This window comes from Lissotriton helveticus (assembly GCF_964261635.1).
Source record: "Lissotriton helveticus chromosome 1_1 unlocalized genomic scaffold, aLisHel1.1 SUPER_1_unloc_5, whole genome shotgun sequence".
NCBI classification, from domain to species: domain Eukaryota; kingdom Metazoa; phylum Chordata; class Amphibia; order Caudata; family Salamandridae; genus Lissotriton; species Lissotriton helveticus.
The window spans coordinates 560,591-580,352 of NW_027611692.1; the positions used below are offsets into that span (position 1 = coordinate 560,591).

General features: G+C 48.3%; 1 protein-coding gene across 1 annotated transcript in view; it reads left to right on the forward strand.

Annotated features, from left to right (window-relative positions):
- LOC144806135 (uncharacterized) overlaps positions 1 to 19,762 on the forward strand; it is a 236,999-nt gene that overhangs the window by 173,690 nt on the left and 43,547 nt on the right. The window contains 3 exon segments of the mRNA XM_078672566.1: positions 13,957 to 15,541; positions 16,163 to 16,856; positions 16,930 to 17,773. Coding sequence (XP_078528692.1) covers positions 13,957 to 15,541; positions 16,163 to 16,856; positions 16,930 to 17,773 — 3,123 coding nt within the window.

Sequence of the window (19,762 nt, forward strand, 5' to 3'; positions counted from 1 at the left end):
ATTTCTCATAGTGCAGTAAAAAGTAGTACAGTGTGACAGGTTTCTCATAGTGCAGTAAGATGCAGGGCAGTGTGACAGGTTTCTCATAGTGCAGTAAGATGCAGGGCAGTGTGACAGGTTTCTCATAGTGCAGTAAGATGCAGTGCAGTGTGACAGGTTTCTTATAGTAATAATAATAATATAATAAACCACATTTGGCATTACGCAGAATGAAATCTAGGTACATATTAGAAGCAGGAAGTCTTGCTCCACATGGTATGAACCAGGACGAAGAGCTTTACACACATTTGTAAATTAGAAGCTCCTATGTGTAACTCATTTTTCTTTTCTTTTGATGATATTTCTAATGGTCACAAATGTATATAGTTCTTTCTGTAGACATATCACATTCATCATCGATAATATTTTCTCCTCTTATAATGGTTTTCCAAGATGCAACACAAAGAAGGCTGTACTAAGGTTGTACTTACGTTACGCTGGTATACTAAATCATTCTTTTTCTCCCTTATAGATATTTGGAAGCTTCCATGCACATCTGCTGGTAGCGTTAAGGAGACTATAGAAGGCGACCCCCATGTGGCAACACCTTTTGTAATTAACTGAGGTGGAAGTAGGATTTAGTTTCATTTGGGTACTATACCCTTAAGCACAGCAGTTTTTTGTTTGTCAGTTTTGAGTTAGGGCACTAGACCCTAACAAGAAATTATTTATCAAAATAAAAATATAATTCAGAAATAAGCCAAACATAGCTGAACGGTCATAGAAACAGTACTATACCTAATATATGGTGGCTAAAGTCAATATTATTGGTAAAACTTAGTTTACTAAATAACAACTTTTGTCCGTCATTGATAAAGTTTTTGTTGACAAAGAGTCGAGGAGGAATTACAGAATGTGAAGTATTTTGTTTATGTCTACTTGAACGTGTTATTGCACGTTGTATAAATGCAATGAACATAGAGAAAAACGAGTTATGTGAAAAAGTTTGTCAGATCGAAATGCGCCACTTTCATTTGCCAAATAAAAAACAGTGATAAAATACTACTGTTTTGGTGTGGCTGTTTTCTCAGGAGTAACAGGCAAAGCGGAATACATGTGGAATATACATATATATTCACTGAAAAAACTACAGGTTACAGGGACATTAGAATTAGGTCAGATTTCACTGGTGCAAAACATAGAAATTCAGCTGGAACAGTTACCTGAGCTAACTATAACTTATGCCCCTGTAATGCACTGCTTATGACCTCCCATATTGCATCACTCATGACATGGTCAGTTCCATCGCTAATGACAACATCCACAGAACCCCTCACACACCCTCTCCTACCCCATAGAACCTCTCAGACACCCAATCCCAACCCCACATAACCCCTCACATACCCATTCACAGACCCATACCAGCACTCACACAACCAATGACTCATCCAAAGAGCCACTCACAAATCCACTCACTCACACAGCCACTTACATACCCACTAAGTCACCCATACAACCACTCATGCACCCACTCACTCACCAATACAACCACTCGCATATACATACAGACAGACACACACCCTCTCCTACCCCATAGAACCTCTCAGACACCCAATCCCAACCCCACATAACCCCTCACATACCCATTCGCAGACCCTTACCAGCCCTCACACAACCAGTGACTCATCCAAAGAGCCACTCACAAATCCACTCACTCACACAGCCACTTACATACCCACTAAGTCACCCATACAACCACTCATGCACCCACTCACTCACCAATACAACCACTCGCATATACATACAGACAGACACACACCCTCTCCTACCCCATAGAACCTCTCAGACACCCAATCCCAACCCCACATAACCCCTCACATACCCAGTCACAGACCCATACCAGCACTCACACAACCAATGACTCACCCAAAGAGCCACTCACAAATCCACTCACTCACACAGCCACTTGCACACCCACTAAGTCACCCATACAACCACTCATGCACCCACTCACTCACCAATACAACCACCCGCATATACATACAGACAGACACACACCCACTCCTACCCCATAGAACCTCTCATACACCCAATCCCAACCCCACATAACCCCTCACATACCCAGTCACAGACCCATACCAGCACTCACACAACCAATGACTCACCCAAAGAGCCACTCACAAATCCACTCACTCACACAGCCACTTGCACACCCACTAAGTCACCCATACAACCACTCATGCACCCACTCACTCACCACTACAACCACCCGCATATACCTACAGACAGACACACACCCACTCCTACCCCATAGAACCTCTCATACACCCAATCCCAACCTCACATAACCCCTCACATACCCAGTCACAGACCCATACCAGCACTCACACAACCAATGACTCACCCAAAGAGCCACTCACAAATCCACTCACTCACACAGCCACTTACATACCCACTAAGTCACCCATACAGCCACTCATGCACCCACTCACTCACCAATACAACCACTCACATATACATACAGACAGACACACACCCTCTCCTACCCCATAGAACCTCTCAGACACCCAATCCCAACCCCACATAACCCCTCACATACCCATTCGCAGACCCTTACCAGCACTCACACAACCAGTGACTCATCCAAAGAGCCACTCGCAAATCCACTCACTCACACAGCCACTGACATACCCACTAAGTCACCCATACAGCCACTCATGCACCCACTCACTCACCAATACAACCACCCGCATATACATACAGACAGACACACACCCACTCCTACCCCATAGAACCTCTCATACACCCAATCCCAACCCCACATAACCCCTCACATACCCAGTCACAGACCCATACCAGCACTCACACAACCAATGACTCACCCAAAGAGCCACTCACAAATCCACTCACTCACACAGCCACTTGCACACCCACTAAGTCACCCATACAACCACTCATGCACCCACTCACTCACCACTACAACCACCCGCATATACCTACAGACAGACACACACCCACTCCTACCCCATAGAACCTCTCATACACCCAATCCCAACCCCACATAACCCCTCACATACCCAGTCACAGACCCATACCAGCACTCACACAACCAATGACTCATCCAAAGAGCCACTCACAAATCCACTCACTCACACAGCCACTTACATACCCACTAAGTCACCCATACAACCACTCATGCACCCACTCACTCACCAATACAACCACTCGCATATACATACAGACAGACACACACCCTCTCCTACCCCATAGAACCTCTCAGACACCCAATCCCAACCCCACATAACCCCTCACATACCCATTCACAGACCCATACCAGCACTCACACAACCAATGACTCACCCAAAGAGCCACTCACAAATCCACTCACTCACACAGCCACTGACATACCCACTAAGTCACCCATACAGCCACTCATGCACCCACTAACTCACCAATACAACTACCCGCATATACATACAGACAGACACACACCCACTCCTACCCCATAGAACCTCTCATACACCCAATCTCAACCCCACATAACCCCTCACATACCCAGTCACAGACCCATACCAGCACTCACACAACCAATGACTCACCCAAAGAGCCACTCACAAATCCACTCACTCACACAGCCACTTGCACACCCACTAAGTCACCCATACAACCACTCATGCACCCACTCACTCACCACTACAACCACTCACATATACATACAGACAGACACACACCCTCTCCTACCCCATAGAACCTCTCAGACACCCAATCCCAACCCCACATAACCCCTCACATACCCATTCGCAGACCCTTACCAGCACTCACACAACCAGTGACTCATCCAAAGAGCCACTCGCAAATCCACTCACTCACACAGCCACTGACATACCCACTAAGTCACCCATACAGCCACTCATGCACCCACTCACTCACCAATACAACCACCCGCATATACATACAGACAGACACACACCCACTCCTACCCCATAGAACCTCTCATACACCCAATCCCAACCCCACATAACCCCTCACATACCCAGTCACAGACCCATACCAGCACTCACACAACCAATGACTCACCCAAAGAGCCACTCACAAATCCACTCACTCACACAGCCACTTACATACCCACTAAGTCACCCATACAACCACTCATGCACCCACTCACTCACCACTACAACCACCCGCATATACCTACAGACAGACACACACCCACTCCTACCCCATAGAACCTCTCATACACCCAATCCCAACCTCACATAACCCCTCACATACCCAGTCACAGACCCATACCAGCACTCACACAACCAATGACTCACCCAAAGAGCCACTCACAAATCCACTCACTCACACAGCCACTTACATACCCACTAAGTCACCCATACAGCCACTCATGCACCCACTCACTCACCAATACAACCACTCACATATACATACAGACAGACACACACCCTCTCCTACCCCATAGAACCTCTCAGACACCCAATCCCAACCCCACATAACCCCTCACATACCCATTCGCAGACCCTTACCAGCACTCACACAACCAGTGACTCATCCAAAGAGCCACTCGCAAATCCACTCACTCACACAGCCACTGACATACCCACTAAGTCACCCATACAGCCACTCATGCACCCACTCACTCACCAATACAACCACCCGCATATACATACAGACAGACACACACCCACTCCTACCCCATAGAACCTCTCATACACCCAATCCCAACCCCACATAACCCCTCACATACCCAGTCACAGACCCATACCAGCACTCACACAACCAATGACTCACCCAAAGAGCCACTCACAAATCCACTCACTCACACAGCCACTTGCACACCCACTAAGTCACCCATACAACCACTCATGCACCCACTCACTCACCACTACAACCACCCGCATATACCTACAGACAGACACACACCCACTCCTACCCCATAGAACCTCTCATACACCCAATCCCAACCCCACATAACCCCTCACATACCCAGTCACAGACCCATACCAGCACTCACACAACCAATGACTCATCCAAAGAGCCACTCACAAATCCACTCACTCACACAGCCACTTACATACCCACTAAGTCACCCATACAACCACTCATGCACCCACTCACTCACCAATACAACCACTCGCATATACATACAGACAGACACACACCCTCTCCTACCCCATAGAACCTCTCAGACACCCAATCCCAACCCCACATAACCCCTCACATACCCATTCACAGACCCATACCAGCACTCACACAACCAATGACTCACCCAAAGAGCCACTCACAAATCCACTCACTCACACAGCCACTGACATACCCACTAAGTCACCCATACAGCCACTCATGCACCCACTAACTCACCAATACAACTACCCGCATATACATACAGACAGACACACACCCACTCCTACCCCATAGAACCTCTCATACACCCAATCTCAACCCCACATAACCCCTCACATACCCAGTCACAGACCCATACCAGCACTCACACAACCAATGACTCACCCAAAGAGCCACTCACAAATCCACTCACTCACACAGCCACTTGCACACCCACTAAGTCACCCATACAACCACTCATGCACCCACTCACTCACCACTACAACCACCCGCATATACCTACAGACAGACACACACCCACTCCTACCCCATAGAACCTCTCATACACCCAATCCCAACCCCACATAACCCCTCACATACCCATTCACAGACCCTTACCAGCACTCACACAACCAATGACTCACCCAAAGAGCCACTCACAAATCCACTCACTCACACAGCCACTTACATACCCACTAAGTCACCCATACAACCACTCATGCACCCACTCACTCACCACTACAACCACTCGCATATACATACAGACAGACACACACCCAGTCCTACCCCATAGAACCTCTCATACACCCACTCCTACCCCATAGAACCTCTCATAGACCCATTCACAGACCCTTACCAGTACTCACACAACCAGTGACTCATCCAAAGAGCCACTCACAAATCCACTCACGCAGATAGATACAGCACATTCCTGCCCTTTCACTATCACGCAGCGCAGATAGGTGACTTGCTGAGCTGCGCTTTGTGCCCCTAAGTGTAGTAAAGGAAGTGCAGTATGGACAGATTTATCACACTGAAGAGTAAAGAGCAGTGCAGCGCGCCCAGATTTTCTCTTTTTCAAACGCCCCTCGGACTGTAGTAAAAAGTGATTCGATTTGCAGACCACAGATGTGCTCTAAACACCCTGTACAGAATAGTCAAAGGCAGAGGAGTCTGCACAGATTTCCTCTTTTATATTAAGCCCCCCTCACAGTGTAATAAAAAGCAGTGCAGTGTGTGCATATCAGCTTTCCTGTCAACAGCCCTCATAGAGCAGGGAAAGCAATGCAATATACAGATTTTCTCGGTTCTCAGAGATTATTAGTAAGCTGAGCACAAATTTCTCACAAAGTAGCAAAAAGCAGTGCCGTTTTCACAGGCATCTTCAAAGTGCAGTAAAAAGCACTGATTTCTCACAGTGCAGGGGGCACAGACTACTCATAGTGCAGTACAATGCATGGCAGCATGCACAGATCGTGCATAGTGCAAATAGCCGTGCAGCATGCACTGATTCCACACAGTGCAGTACGATACAGGGCAGTGTGCACAGATTTCTCATAGTGCAGTAAAAAGTAGTACAGTGTGACAGGTTTCTCATAGTGCAGTAAGATGCAGTGCAGTGTGACAGGTTTCTTATAGTGCAGTAAGATGCAGGGCAGTGTGCACAGATTTCTCATAGTGGAGTATGATGCAGTGCAGTGTGACAGGTTTCTCATAGTGCAGTAAGATGCAGTGCAGTGTGACAGGTTTCTCATAGTGCAGTACGATGCAGGGCAGTGTGCACAGATCACTCATAGTGCAAATAGCCATGCAGCATGCACTGATTCCACACAGTGCAGTACGATACAGGGCAGTGTGCACAGATTTCTCATAGTGCAGTAAAAAGTAGTACAGTGTGACAGGTTTCTCATAGTGCAGTAAGATGCAGGGCAGTGTGACAGGTTTCTCATAGTGCAGTAAGATGCAGGGCAGTGTGACAGGTTTCTCATAGTGCAGTAAGATGCAGTGCAGTGTGACAGGTTTCTTATAGTAATAATAATAATATAATAAACCACATTTGTATAGCGCACAATCACCCGTTAGGGTCTCTAGGCGCTGGGGGCCGTCGGAAAGATTAAGCAAGCTAGTGCCCAGAGTCGCATGGTGCTGGGCTAACCTGCCGCCGGAGCCGGGGATCGAACAGTGATCCCCAGATTCCAGCGTCAGTCGTCCTGGCCGCGGCGCCACACCTCTCCCTAGTGCAGTAAGATGCAGGGCAGTGTGCACAGATTTCTCATAGTGGAGTATGATGCAGTGCAGTGTGACAGGTTTCTCATAGTGCAGTAAGATGCAGTGCAGTGTGACAGGTTTCTCATAGTGCAGTAAGATGCAGTGCAGTGTGACAGGTTTCTTATAGTGCAGTAAGATGCAGGGCAGTGTGCACAGATTTCTCATAGTGGAGTATGATGCAGTGCAGTGTGACAGGTTTCTCATAGTGCAGTAAGATGCAGTGCAGTGTGACAGGTTTCTCATAGTGCAGTAAGATGCAGTGCAGTGTGACAGGTTTCTTATAGTGCAGTAAGATGCAGGGCAGTGTGCACAGATTTCTCATAGTGGAGTATGATGCAGTGCAGTGTGACAGGTTTCTCATAGTGCAGTACGATGCAGTGCAGTTTGCATAAATTCACCCTTAAACACACATAATGACCACAAAAGTCCCAAGTGCCTAAAGGAAAGCCCCTTCACCCTCCCAGAGGTCCCCAGGTAGAAGAACCCAGCTCAGTCCACCCCATTCAGTGATTTCTCGTAGTGGGGTAAGACTGCTGAAAGTTTCCATCAATAATGATTAAGCATTGGACGTATTTACCTTTGAACTGAAACAGTATAAATTTCACAGCGTGCTCTTGTGCCACGGGAAGTTTTGGGTCACATCTGATCAGTGATTTATATTCTTCCCCCTTGATCAAGAGAATTAACTCTGTGCTTTGTTGCTGAAATGAATGTGTATTTTGTTCCCTTTCCTCCCGAGAACAATAGTATCATCGGATGAGACAAAGGCAGGAACCAGGGATAATCGCCCGCCATTTCCAATAGGATCAGAAACCAAGGCTGGGATTTCCTAAGAGCAGTTACAAACACTATCTGTGTCGATTGACGATTGATTTGGGTTGCCACCCTGGGAATGAGAATAAACGGGGGAAATGCATAGTTCATATTTGTTGACCAGTCCTGTGAAAAGACATCCGTCGCTCTCGCTAGCGGATACGGCCTCTAACTGAGGAACAACTGTAACTGGTATTTCAACCTGGAGGCGAACAGATCTGTCGCACAAGGTCCCCAAATCACCTGTATCCATTGGTACAGACACGGCTGGAGCTGCCAGTTGCTGTAGTCTGTCAGGTTACTGGAATTCCAGTCCGCGACAGCGGAGTCTTTAGCTATCTCCAACAGGGACGGCCTTGTATCCCCAACCAACAATGTATCTCACTGCAGATAATTTGTCCATCCTGAGAGGGATGCAACAAGACACCTGCTTGGGGAGAGGTTCTGTATCACAAAGGACCCCGCCAACAACTCTATACAGTTGAAGTGAAAAGACAATTCCTGGAGAGAACACCTGGCGCCGATGGCCATCTCTCCCCAACATGCACCCCAGCCCCAACGGTAGGTACTTGCGGTTGGGACCCGAAGATGGCCCTGCCATTCTAAACATCCACATGACCCAACCACCAGCGAATTTCTTTCCATACTTCCTCTGTCAAAGGAATCTGATCTGTATATTAAAGACTCTTCTGGAGATGTTGGAGTTTTAACCACCGCTTGAGAGACGGGTAATGAAGTGGACCTGAAAAATGGCTTGGATTGAAGAAGCCAACAGGCCCGTCAAATGGGCAATCACTCATATAGAAACCACCTGTTGAGAGCGAACCGAAGTCGGTTCCTTCTTCAGATTTCGTTTTGGAAAGCTTCAGCTGTGCCGACTGTGAATCGAACGCGCAAGAAAGTCTATTGTCTGGGACGGTAAGAGAATCGACTTGGTTCCATTGATGATGAAACCCAAATCTTACAAGAGAAATGTTGTCATCTGTAAATGAAGACTGGCCAAGAACTGTGATTGGGCCATGATGAGAATATTGTCCAAGTACACTATCACGCGTATTCTCTGTTCCCTAAGATTGGCTATCACCAGCTTCATCACCTGGTTAAACACCATAGGGCCGAAGAAAGTCCAACCGGAAGGACCAAATATTCAAACCACCTGTTCTTCCACCGGAATTGAAGAAATTGCAGGTGAGAAGGAAAGATGGGAATGGTCAGATATGCATCCTTGAGGTCCAGACTGAACATCCAATCCCTTTCCGTAGCAGTTCTGTTAACAGATCGATGCCCTCCATCTTGAAATATTTGTACACTATGAAATGATTGAAATCTCTCAAATTTAACACCAATCTCAGACCACTGCTCCATTTCTGAACCAAGAAACGTTGCCACAGAAACTGCAGGTGCTGTCGTTGCAATTCGTCACTGCATGTTTCTGCAGCAGATCCTCTATTTCGGCATCTATGAAAGAGCACTCTTGTTGGGAAAAAGTAACTGCCAAGGAGGAAACTCTTGTTGAGGAGTCTGATAAAACTTCAGATTAAATTCCAGAACTGTCTGCAAAACTCATGCATCTTGAGGCAGAGTCCTCCATATGTGGAAGAAAAACTTAACCCGACTCACCCCCAAAGGCATATCTGAGGTATCGAGAATTCTTGCCTACTGAACTCTGGGACTGAAATTAAGCTCCATGTCTGCCTCAGTTGAAGTGGCATCTGGAGAAAATGTGCTGGGTGGGGTAGAAGGTGCCACCCCTGATGCAATGCCAATCACCTCTACTGTGACCATATCCACCTCTGGGTGACCTGGATGATAGTAATGGCCTAGTGAGTGGCCCCTGCCTCGTCCAGCCCGGTTAAGGAGGCCAGCCTGGAAGATCCTTTTGACATTGGATTTGGCTTTATCCAGTGATGTAAAAGTACCCACATATTTAGACACGTCTTTGACAAATTTATCTCAAAAGAGATTGCCTTCAGCCAAGGGACCCACTTCGGCCAAAGCAAGCTCAGTAAGGTTAGAGTCCATTCAAACAAAGAACGATTTACACCATTCAGTTAACACGGCGCAATTTGCGTTCCCCAATAAACATATCGCTTGTTTGGTCTAGTCAGCTAATATATCAGGATTCACAGAATTAGCTGTTTCCTTCGCCATAAAGGCCATTTCCAAAATCTTAGTCAAAGGCCCAGCCAAGTCCAGTAACTTACCTGTCAGCTGCTTCAGGCGCAGTCAGTACCCTTCTTCGGATTCTTTGCAAATGTTTTCAAGAATGTTAGCATGCCTTAGTTTACTTCTATGGTCTCAGTACCTGAAGGGGGTTACACACTTCCTTATTAAAACTCTTTCTCAGATTCTCATGAAGGTACTCTGACACTTCAGGAACAGTGGCTCAATAGATGAATGGGGATTGACTATATACAGAGGGTTGAAAGTAAAGGGATTGGAGGTACTCAGAACGGGAACAGGGGGCTCAGCTGAGGCAGATTTCTTTGCCTTTTTCTTCTTAGGTGGTTCACCATAATCTGATTGGGTAGAATCCATATCCGTAATGTTCGTGTCAGTATGATTCGTATCTTTGCGATGGACTGTGCAACTACGGAAGACGAGGGGACTGAATAACCATTGTTACCCATATGACCCTGAAGTAGATTCATCATAACGCCTCCGTGAAGCCACTCTGAAGACTTGGCTTTAGCTTTACTGGGCGCCTCTGAAGAACATGCTTGGGGATCTGGTGCTGGTGGATTTTGAAAGACATGTTGTTTCACAAAACGGTCTAATTACAGAGTGATAGGTTTAAGGGCAGCATCCAGAGCCTGAATCACTGTGACGGGGACAGCAGTCTCAATAGCCCTGTTGACCGACTGCTGTACAGAAGCAGCCACAGTGTCAACTCAATTATCTTCCAAAAGAGGTCCCTGTTGTTCCTCATAATAGCACTCTTACTCCTCCTCCTCAAAGGGAACCCAATCTTCCATTATTAATTATATTTATTAATAAATGAAGGGTAAATGCCAAGTCTTTCCAACCAACGAGCCATCCAATATGCACACGGATCAACAATCATTCCAGCACTTAGCTCCTCAGCACCAGCTGTAGTCACAAATTATAGCAGCCCCAGAAGTCCAGGACATCACGAGCCAAGGATTTAATGGAGAGTACATTCGCTCAACAGGACAGCCTAATCATTGCTACCAAGCTGGCACCAGGATCACACTGCATTCAGTTATGCGGGGGTAAGCCGAGCGCCAATACCCGCTATGGCTAAATTTAGAAGGATCGTGCTTAGCCCAAAACCAGCCCATTTGGGCTATGCACATTCGTCTACTCAGGGATCTGTTTTAATATCGGGTCTGATATCAGGAAAGGCGCCGATGCGTGTTACACGGAGACCACTATAATAAAAGACACTCTGAAGAGTGATAGAAAAAGCAAAACAAACAAAGGCAATTTTAGACCTCTCCTTAAAGCGGGAGGGCATGAGACACCAGTGTGACAGAGGCCGCAACGTGAAGCGGGTGCACAAAGGAAAACCTCCCGAAGTGGAGACAAGAAAAAGGCAGGCAGCTCGTTCACCTGCAAGCTACAGCGTGGGGAAAAAGCTGGCCAGGGAAGATCACGCAAGGTACAATAAAAAGTAAACCACATACACATCAATCATTATCAGAAAAGAAGAGCCACTTATCTCAGCTGCGAGTGGCAAAGAAAGAGGCTTTTATGATGTTGATGATGACTTTTATATGGTCTCCTGGACCATGGTTGGTGGCTGTATGCAAAATATAATGGGAAATGTAATTTTGTGTATAATGTTAAAATGTTTTTCATTGGCTGCTATGTTTTTTGCAGTAAAGAAAAAGAAGCAATAATCTGAGCCTCCAGTCCTGAAGTAGAATTGTATAACTAGCGCCCCCTGACGAGGTGCTGAAGCGATTTGGTTATATAAACTGTGTGATTCTGGGCAACTCATATGCTGCCTGTCCCTCTGTTCACAGATATAACGGTACATTTTTGAACAGGTTTAATAAAAGGGGAGAGGAGTTGGCCTAACGGCTAGGGCGCTCGACCTCGGACCTGGGGATCTGGGTTTGAGTCTCGGTAACGACGCCAAAAACCTCCTGTGATTCTGGGCAAATCACGTAATCTCCCAGTGCCTAAAATGAATGCGTGTCCTCATGTAACGTAACTGGTGCTATGTAAAGCGATCTGATACCTGATTCAGTTCGGGTCTAGTTTGCGCTATATAAAACTCTGCAAAAAAAAAAAGCAATAAACACAAAGGTAAAATGCTCATAAAAAGGTACACAGCGCTGTATTTATTCACACATTCAGGGCTGGTTAACGGCAGGTGGCTGGATTTCCAACTGTCTGCATTTAAACACGCTCCTGATGCTGCATTGTGCAGGACCCTCCTGAGCTGCAGCTACTCACTCTCAGCCACCAACAGACACAACTTTTATAGCTCTGCCTGCTCCATAGTCTCTTCAGAGCACAGAGACTACTTTACCTCTGCGCCACCCTGCCTGCTCCCCGATCACCCCCTGCTCCTTCCCACCCCAGGGGACGCCATACACAGGTTTACCTCTGCACTACCCCCGCCTGTTCCTTCCACACACTGTGGTAGCGCTCTAGTGTTCCGTCCCCGGAACAGGAAGCGAGGGGACAGGAAACGGAAGGCGGCCATATTGTTTGCCTGGCGCCGAACGCAGCAAGCAGCGAGGTAATCCCGGCGCTCCGGAATAAAGAATATAATTAAACCTCACATCGTGTGTGTATGCATTCAGCTTCATTATAATGGCGACGAGGTTGGGGATTTAAAACCCAAGAACACACACGCGACTACATCGCGAGTGCACGCACACAGCGTGGGGAAACGCACAGACACCCGGAGCGCGGCAGAGGAGCCGCTGCGCAGCAGGTTATTGGCGCGAACAACGTCTGGCACCCCCTGAGACTGCAGCAGCACCCAAGTGTGCAACCTGCGCAAAGGGCATGAAGACAACCCCACTGAGCAGCAACCACGGAGGACAGAGAGAACCTCAGGACATCTGGGGCACCCAGGCAAGGTGCACGAAGGTACCGAGAGGATTAGACCACCGTGGTCTCTAGCAGGTGACCAGGCACCCTGGCAGACCAGCGAACACTGGCGGAAACACCGGGCTCCTCGCACCAAGAGAAAGGAGGCAACCGACCGGCATTATCGAACCCCACAAAGAGAGGACAAGGGGAAGAAAGTGACGAAGAGTACAGAGAAGAAGACGAAGGGGGGCAGGACGCTCCAGGGAGTCCGACCAGGCGGACGATCACTACAGCAGTGAACAGAAAGAACGCACCAGCGATGGCAGCCCAGAGCACGTCCCTCACCCAACTGGTACCATTTCTGACAAAAAGTGGCGAACCAGAAAGGACATGGGAGGACTGGAAGAGGTACTTCCTTAACTATCTGGAGGCACTGGAAGAAGAAAGTGACACCCAGTTCTCAAGCAAAAGGAAAAAGAAGATCTTGTTACATAATCTAGGCCCGGAAGGGCTCAGGGTATATGACACCATTGTCAAAGGAGAGAGAGTCTCCGCAGACACAGAGGTATTTGATCACGCCATCGCTGACCTAGATGCGCACTACAGACCGGTGGTGTGCGTCGCCATCGACAGATTCAACTTCTTTCAGAGGAAGCAAAAAAGCGGAGAGACGGTAGACGAGTACGTCGTAGCGTTGCGGAAGTTGGCCCTCACGTGCAAATTTGGGGGGCTGCATGATGAACTCATCAGGGACCAGATTATCATGCACACTTCCAGCTCTCACATACAAGAAAAGTTGTGGGTGAATGGAGATGCCCCACTCAAAGAAATCTGGGCGATGGTCAAGAAAGCAGAGTTGTCAAGAAGGTGCGCTCAGGCAGCAAAGAAGGACGTCCTAGAGTCGCAAACCGTGTGCAAGGTAATGACGCCAAATAGAAATGACCGTTCGAGGCAGAATGAGACACGAAGGAACCAGGGAGGTGGAAGATCTGACAACACCACCAAACACCAGACGGACAGCAGGTCCAACAAAGGAGGAAAACCCCAGTGCTACAGGTGTGGTAGCAATGCCCATCTGGGAAATGACAAGGCGTGCCCCGCTTTCAGAGCCAAATGCTCTTACTGCAATATTTTCGGACACTATGAAAAAGTGTGTCGCAGAAAACCAAAAAACGCGATGGTACGTTTTGTAGACCAAGGACAGCGGGAAGAGACTAGCGACCAAGAAGACACAGTGGAAGAAGAGGAATTCCTTTACATTGATGTCCAGGTACTAGAGATGGATGGTTCAAACTCAGATAGACCCAGACTTGACATGCACATAGGGGGAATGCCACTGGAGATGATCGCAGACAGTGGGGCGCCCATATCCATCGTTCAAAGGCAAGTTTGGGAAGACAACTTTGCGCCAAGGATCAAAGAGACCCTTCTACCTATGGATGTGAGACAGGTCACATACACTGGACAAAAGATTCCCATGTTGGGGTACTGTCCTCTCATGTTTGAATTCAGGGGCCGCCACGCTAATTGCAAGCTTTATGTCGCAGAGAGAGGCCCATCGGTGCTGAGTTGGAAGGACCAAGGAGCGTTGGGGATCCAGCTCAACCCGGGAGGAATCGAAAAAGTCTTACTCATAGACATGGAGATCAAGGAAGATGTGAAGTTGTGGCAGACGGCATACCCCAAGGTATTCAACGGCCAGATTGGTGAACTGGGTAAATACACGCACCTCATAAAGCTGAAGGAGGGAGCTGAACCAGTGGTGCACAAAGTGAGGAATATCCCGTTCCGCAGTAGAGAAGCAGTGCAAACAGAGCTGGACAGGCTGGAAAGAGAAGGTGTGATCAGAGCGATCGAGAGTGCGGAGTGGCTCTCACCCCTAGCTGTAGCCCAAAAGCCAAATGGCAAGGTACGTCTCTGCGTAGACCTCAGAGAGTTGAACAAAAACATCATCATAGACAAATTTCCCCTGCCACGCATCAATGAAATGCTGGCGAAGACAAAAGATGTCAAATGGTTCTCCACGGTTGATTTGTCGTCGGCCTATCATCAAGTGAAGCTACATCCGTCGTGCAGCCACCTCACGTCATTTATCACACCCTTTGGGTGCCACGAGTTTGTGAGGATGCCCTTCGGACTGGCTTCAGCCGCGGCAGTCTTCCAAAAGATTATGCACAGACTACTAAAAGACTTGAAAGATGTCCTTTTCTTTCAGGACGACATTCTAGTCATGGGGAAGTCGAAGCAAGACCATAATGAGAAACTCCACAAAGTGTTACAAAGACTGCAGGACAACGGGCTGACTGCTGAGTGGTCCAAATGCAATTTGGGAGTCCAATCTGTCACGTATCTTGGCCATGAAGTGAGTGGACAAGGAATTACTCCTAAGAGGACAAACATGAGAGCCATTATGGAGGCACCCACTCCAGGAAAGAAAGAAGATGTTCGGTCATTTCTGGGAATGGCCGAGTATTACAGCAAGTTCATTCCCCATTTCGCCACGAAAACGCACTTTATTCGACAACTGCTCAAGGAAAAGAATAGATTCCAGTGGGGGAAAGAAGAGCAAACGGAGTTCGATGCACTCAAGCAGGAGATGAGCACAGCCATTCCCCTCAAAGGATTCGACCCGAGTGCAGAGTCCATCCTTACCACTGACGCCAGTGACCGCGGTCTGGGGGCGGTATTGATGCAGAAGTCAGTATCCGGTGAGCTGTCGACTATCAGTTTCGCCTCCCGCTCGCTGGCCTCCAATGAAGAGAAGTTCAGCGTCGTGGAGAAAGAAATGCTGGCTGTGGTCTGGGCGATGGAGAAATGTAGGCAATACTTGTGGGGAGCCAAGTTCCTAGTGAAGACAGACCACAAACCTCTAGTCCGTGTACTGACATCCAGCGGTCACGATCACGCAACACCCAGAATTGCCAAGATGACCCTCAGACTATTAGACTTCGTCTATGATGTAGAACACATTCCGGGACCGCAGAACAAAGTTGCAGACTTCCTGAGTAGGGCTGCGGCCATGGAAGACGCGAAGAGCGAGGAGAGACGAGACTGGGAAGGCTACGTGGTGGCCACCATTCAGGACACAGAAGAAGTGATAAGTGCCCAGGATTGGGAAAAGGCATACAAGGAGGACACGGATCTGGAGGCTGTGAAAGGATATGTAGTCCATGGATGGCCAGAAAAAAGACACTTGAAGGAAGAATTGAAGAGATACTGGGAAGTCAGAGATGAGCTGTCATTGGCGGAGAACCCTGTGTTCCTACTCCGAGGTGACAAAGTGGTCCCACCACAGAACATTCTGGATCATCTGATGTCCTTACTACATGAAGGGCACCAAGGAATAACGAAAACGAAGGCCCTAGCCAGACAAGCGTACTGGTGGCCGGCCATCGATGCGCAAGTGGAATGTCATGTGCGCATGTGCGAGTCATGTGCAAAGGCAGACAAGTCCCAGAGCATGTTGAGACCGCCCTTGGGGAAATTCCCGATTCCGGATGGGCCTTGGGAGATGATATCGGTGGACATAATGGGTCCAGTCCTGGATAAAGCAGGAACTCAGAAATACACAGTTGTAATCATCGACAAATACTCAAAATGGCCGGAAGTAGAAATCTTGGAACATGCAGACACAGAAGCGGTGATACGGTTTTTACGAGCCACGTTTGTCAGGGAAGGTATCCCAAGGATCATAACGTGCGACAATGGACCCCAATTCACTTCGGCGAAGTGGATTGCCTTTACCACCAGAAATTGAAGTGAAGCACACACCAATCTATCACCCCGCTGGGAATGGCCAAGTGGAGCGTTTCAATCGGGTGATTATGGGTACCATACAAGCAGCCATTGAGGATGGTCTGGACTGGGAGAAAGAGTTGGAGAAAATGGTTTGGGCTTACCGCATCACACCGGGTAGCACAGGCTACAGCCCCTTCAAGGTTTTAAGAGGTAGGGAGGCCTTCACGAAAGACAACACGGCATGGAGGAAGTTAGTTGTACAGAGCAAGTGGTCACCGGCTGTAGTCAGGAAGAATCTGGAGAGAGGACAAGAGGTCTACACTGCTCATTACAACAAGAGACGGAACACTCGAAAAGCAGAGCTAGAAAAGGGTGATTGGGTCCGGGTAAAGCTGGCCATCATGAAGAGAAAAGGAGAAAGCAAGTTTTCACCACCCCTGAAGGTAGTGGAGCCCTATGACCGATCAGCCCTACTGAGTGATGGAAAAATATGGTCTATGGATAGGATGGCGAAGTGCAGCAAGATACTGAAGTGGGAAGAGGAGACGGAAGAAGGAGCAGAGCATGTCTTCGAAGAAGGAGAAAGTGAAGGTAGAGGAAAGCAAGAAGAGAATGTCGATGGTGCGGAGAGGCAAACAGCAAGTGGAGAAGGAGAAGAGAGAGAGAACATGGGTGAGAGAAGCAGAGGCAAAGAAGGAAGTAAAAAGGGTGTTATGGACAGAGAAGAAGAAAGAGCGAGAGAGCGGACTGAGAACAAGGCGTCAGGAGTAGAGAGGAATGATGAGAGAGTGGAGACCCGAGTAGGACGCAGAGTAAAGGTACCGGAGAGATTTAAGGACTATGATATGAACTGGAAGTAAGACTTTTGTTACATTGTTTGATTTATGCATAAAGGGGGGAGATATGTGGTAGCGCTCTAGTGTTCCGTCCCCGGAACAGGAAGCGAGGGGACGGGAAACGGAAGGCGGCCATATTGTTTGCCTGGCGCCGACCGCAGCAAGCAGCGAGGTAATCCCGGCGCTCCGGAATAAAGAATATAATTAAACCTCACATCGTGTGTGTATGCATTCAGCTTCATTATACACACCCCCACCCTGATGGCCCCATTCACATCTTAGCTTCCCTGATCACTCCCTGCTCCTCGCCAATTCTAAAGACCTCATACACAGGTTTACTTCTGCACCATCCCATCTTACTCCCTGCTCGTCCTCTGCCCCTCCCAACCCCAGAGGGTCCCATAGAATCCTTCATCTCTGCCCCCCCCTCCTGCCCCTCTCCCCCAGGGGACCCCATATAATCCTTCCCCTCTGCCCCCCCCTTGGGTGTCCAGTGACTCTCCTCATCCTGGGTCTGGTTCAGCACTCACTGGTGCTGTGAAATCCCATCAACACAAACAGTGATGACGCTGTACTCACCCTGCACCGGGGATCCTGCTCTGTCTGCAGCACAACCGGGGTCAGGGGTCACCTGTCAAGGTACTTGCTCGTCACACTGCGCATGCGCAGACCTCGGAGGGCTTCTGGCGGGTTAAAGCACAGTCCGTTGCGCATGCGCAGAGACCTCGGCGGGCAGCTTTCGAGTTAGTACACTGATCGCGCTGCGCATGCGCAGACAGCTAAACGTAAGTCCGCATCCCAACTCGTAGCCGACGGTCCGCGCATGCGCAGTTGTTAACATGGCTCCTTTCTCAAACTTGTGACCCGAGTTTTGCGCATGCGCAGATCTACACTCACTACCTCCTCTACACTGACTTCCCCATAAATCCGTAGCCAGTGGGTGGGGCATGCGCAGATCCACATACAGACCTCCGGAAGTGACGTCCTCCCTTGCCGCAGCCAGGAAGTGTGACTCGTTAGTTGCAGCCCGAGGGCGCCTCGAAGCGGAGGCTTCATCTCAAGGTGCTGTGAGGCTGGTGAGTCTGAGGGGGGGCTGAGGAGGGGAGGGTAAGGGGGGGTAAGGAGGGAGGGGGGTCATCTCTGTCATCGACCCACATCCCTCAGCATTGACCCCTCAGACCCTGTGTCTCCTCCTCCTGGAGGCTCCTCGAGGCCTGGGGCCTTTACAAGCCTCAGTTTATGATCTGCATTTTTATAAACCATTCGTGAATTATGTATCTATGTCCTCGGAGCACAGGTCCTGGACAATCATTGGCAAAGCCAAGAGATTTCACCCGTGCTAAATCTCTTGGTTTTGCCAGTGTTTGTTTAGACATGCTGCACAGACTGCGGCTCAAAGTAAAGTCAAACAGAGCAAAGCGCTGACACCCCAGAATGCACCGCGGCCTTGGACTGTGTTATTCTTTGTCATGTTCACAGCAGCTTGTGAGCTTTGCATTATATCTAAATAAGCATTGACAAAGCCAACTACCTCGCATGTTATCTGAGAGCTGTTTGGCTTTGTTAATGTTTTTAGTGACGATGCAAGGAGCGTTAGCTGCAACATTACTCCAGGGCGACCAACACCTGGGAAATGTGGGGAGGATTTCACAAACACAGTCACTCATTTAATTACAATACCACGCAAGCAATATTCCCTCTATAACAGCTGCCATTGACGATAGCTAGTAGGAATGCCCTAGGACCTAGTGGTATACCTACTGACTTATTTTACAGCTAATATAAACCTTTGGGGCCCACTGTTGACTAATGTGCTGAATTCTGTGTGCAGATCAGGGATTCTGGAAACATGGTCTCTTTCAGTGATTGTGCCCATATTCAAAATAGTTAATTGTGGTGACCCTTACCTGTAAAGTCCCATCTCTCTATTAGTCATTGGTAAAAGTTCTGGGGAGAATTTTTGCTTGTAAGAATAAAGGACTGGGTTGAGAATCAGCAAACGATTGCAG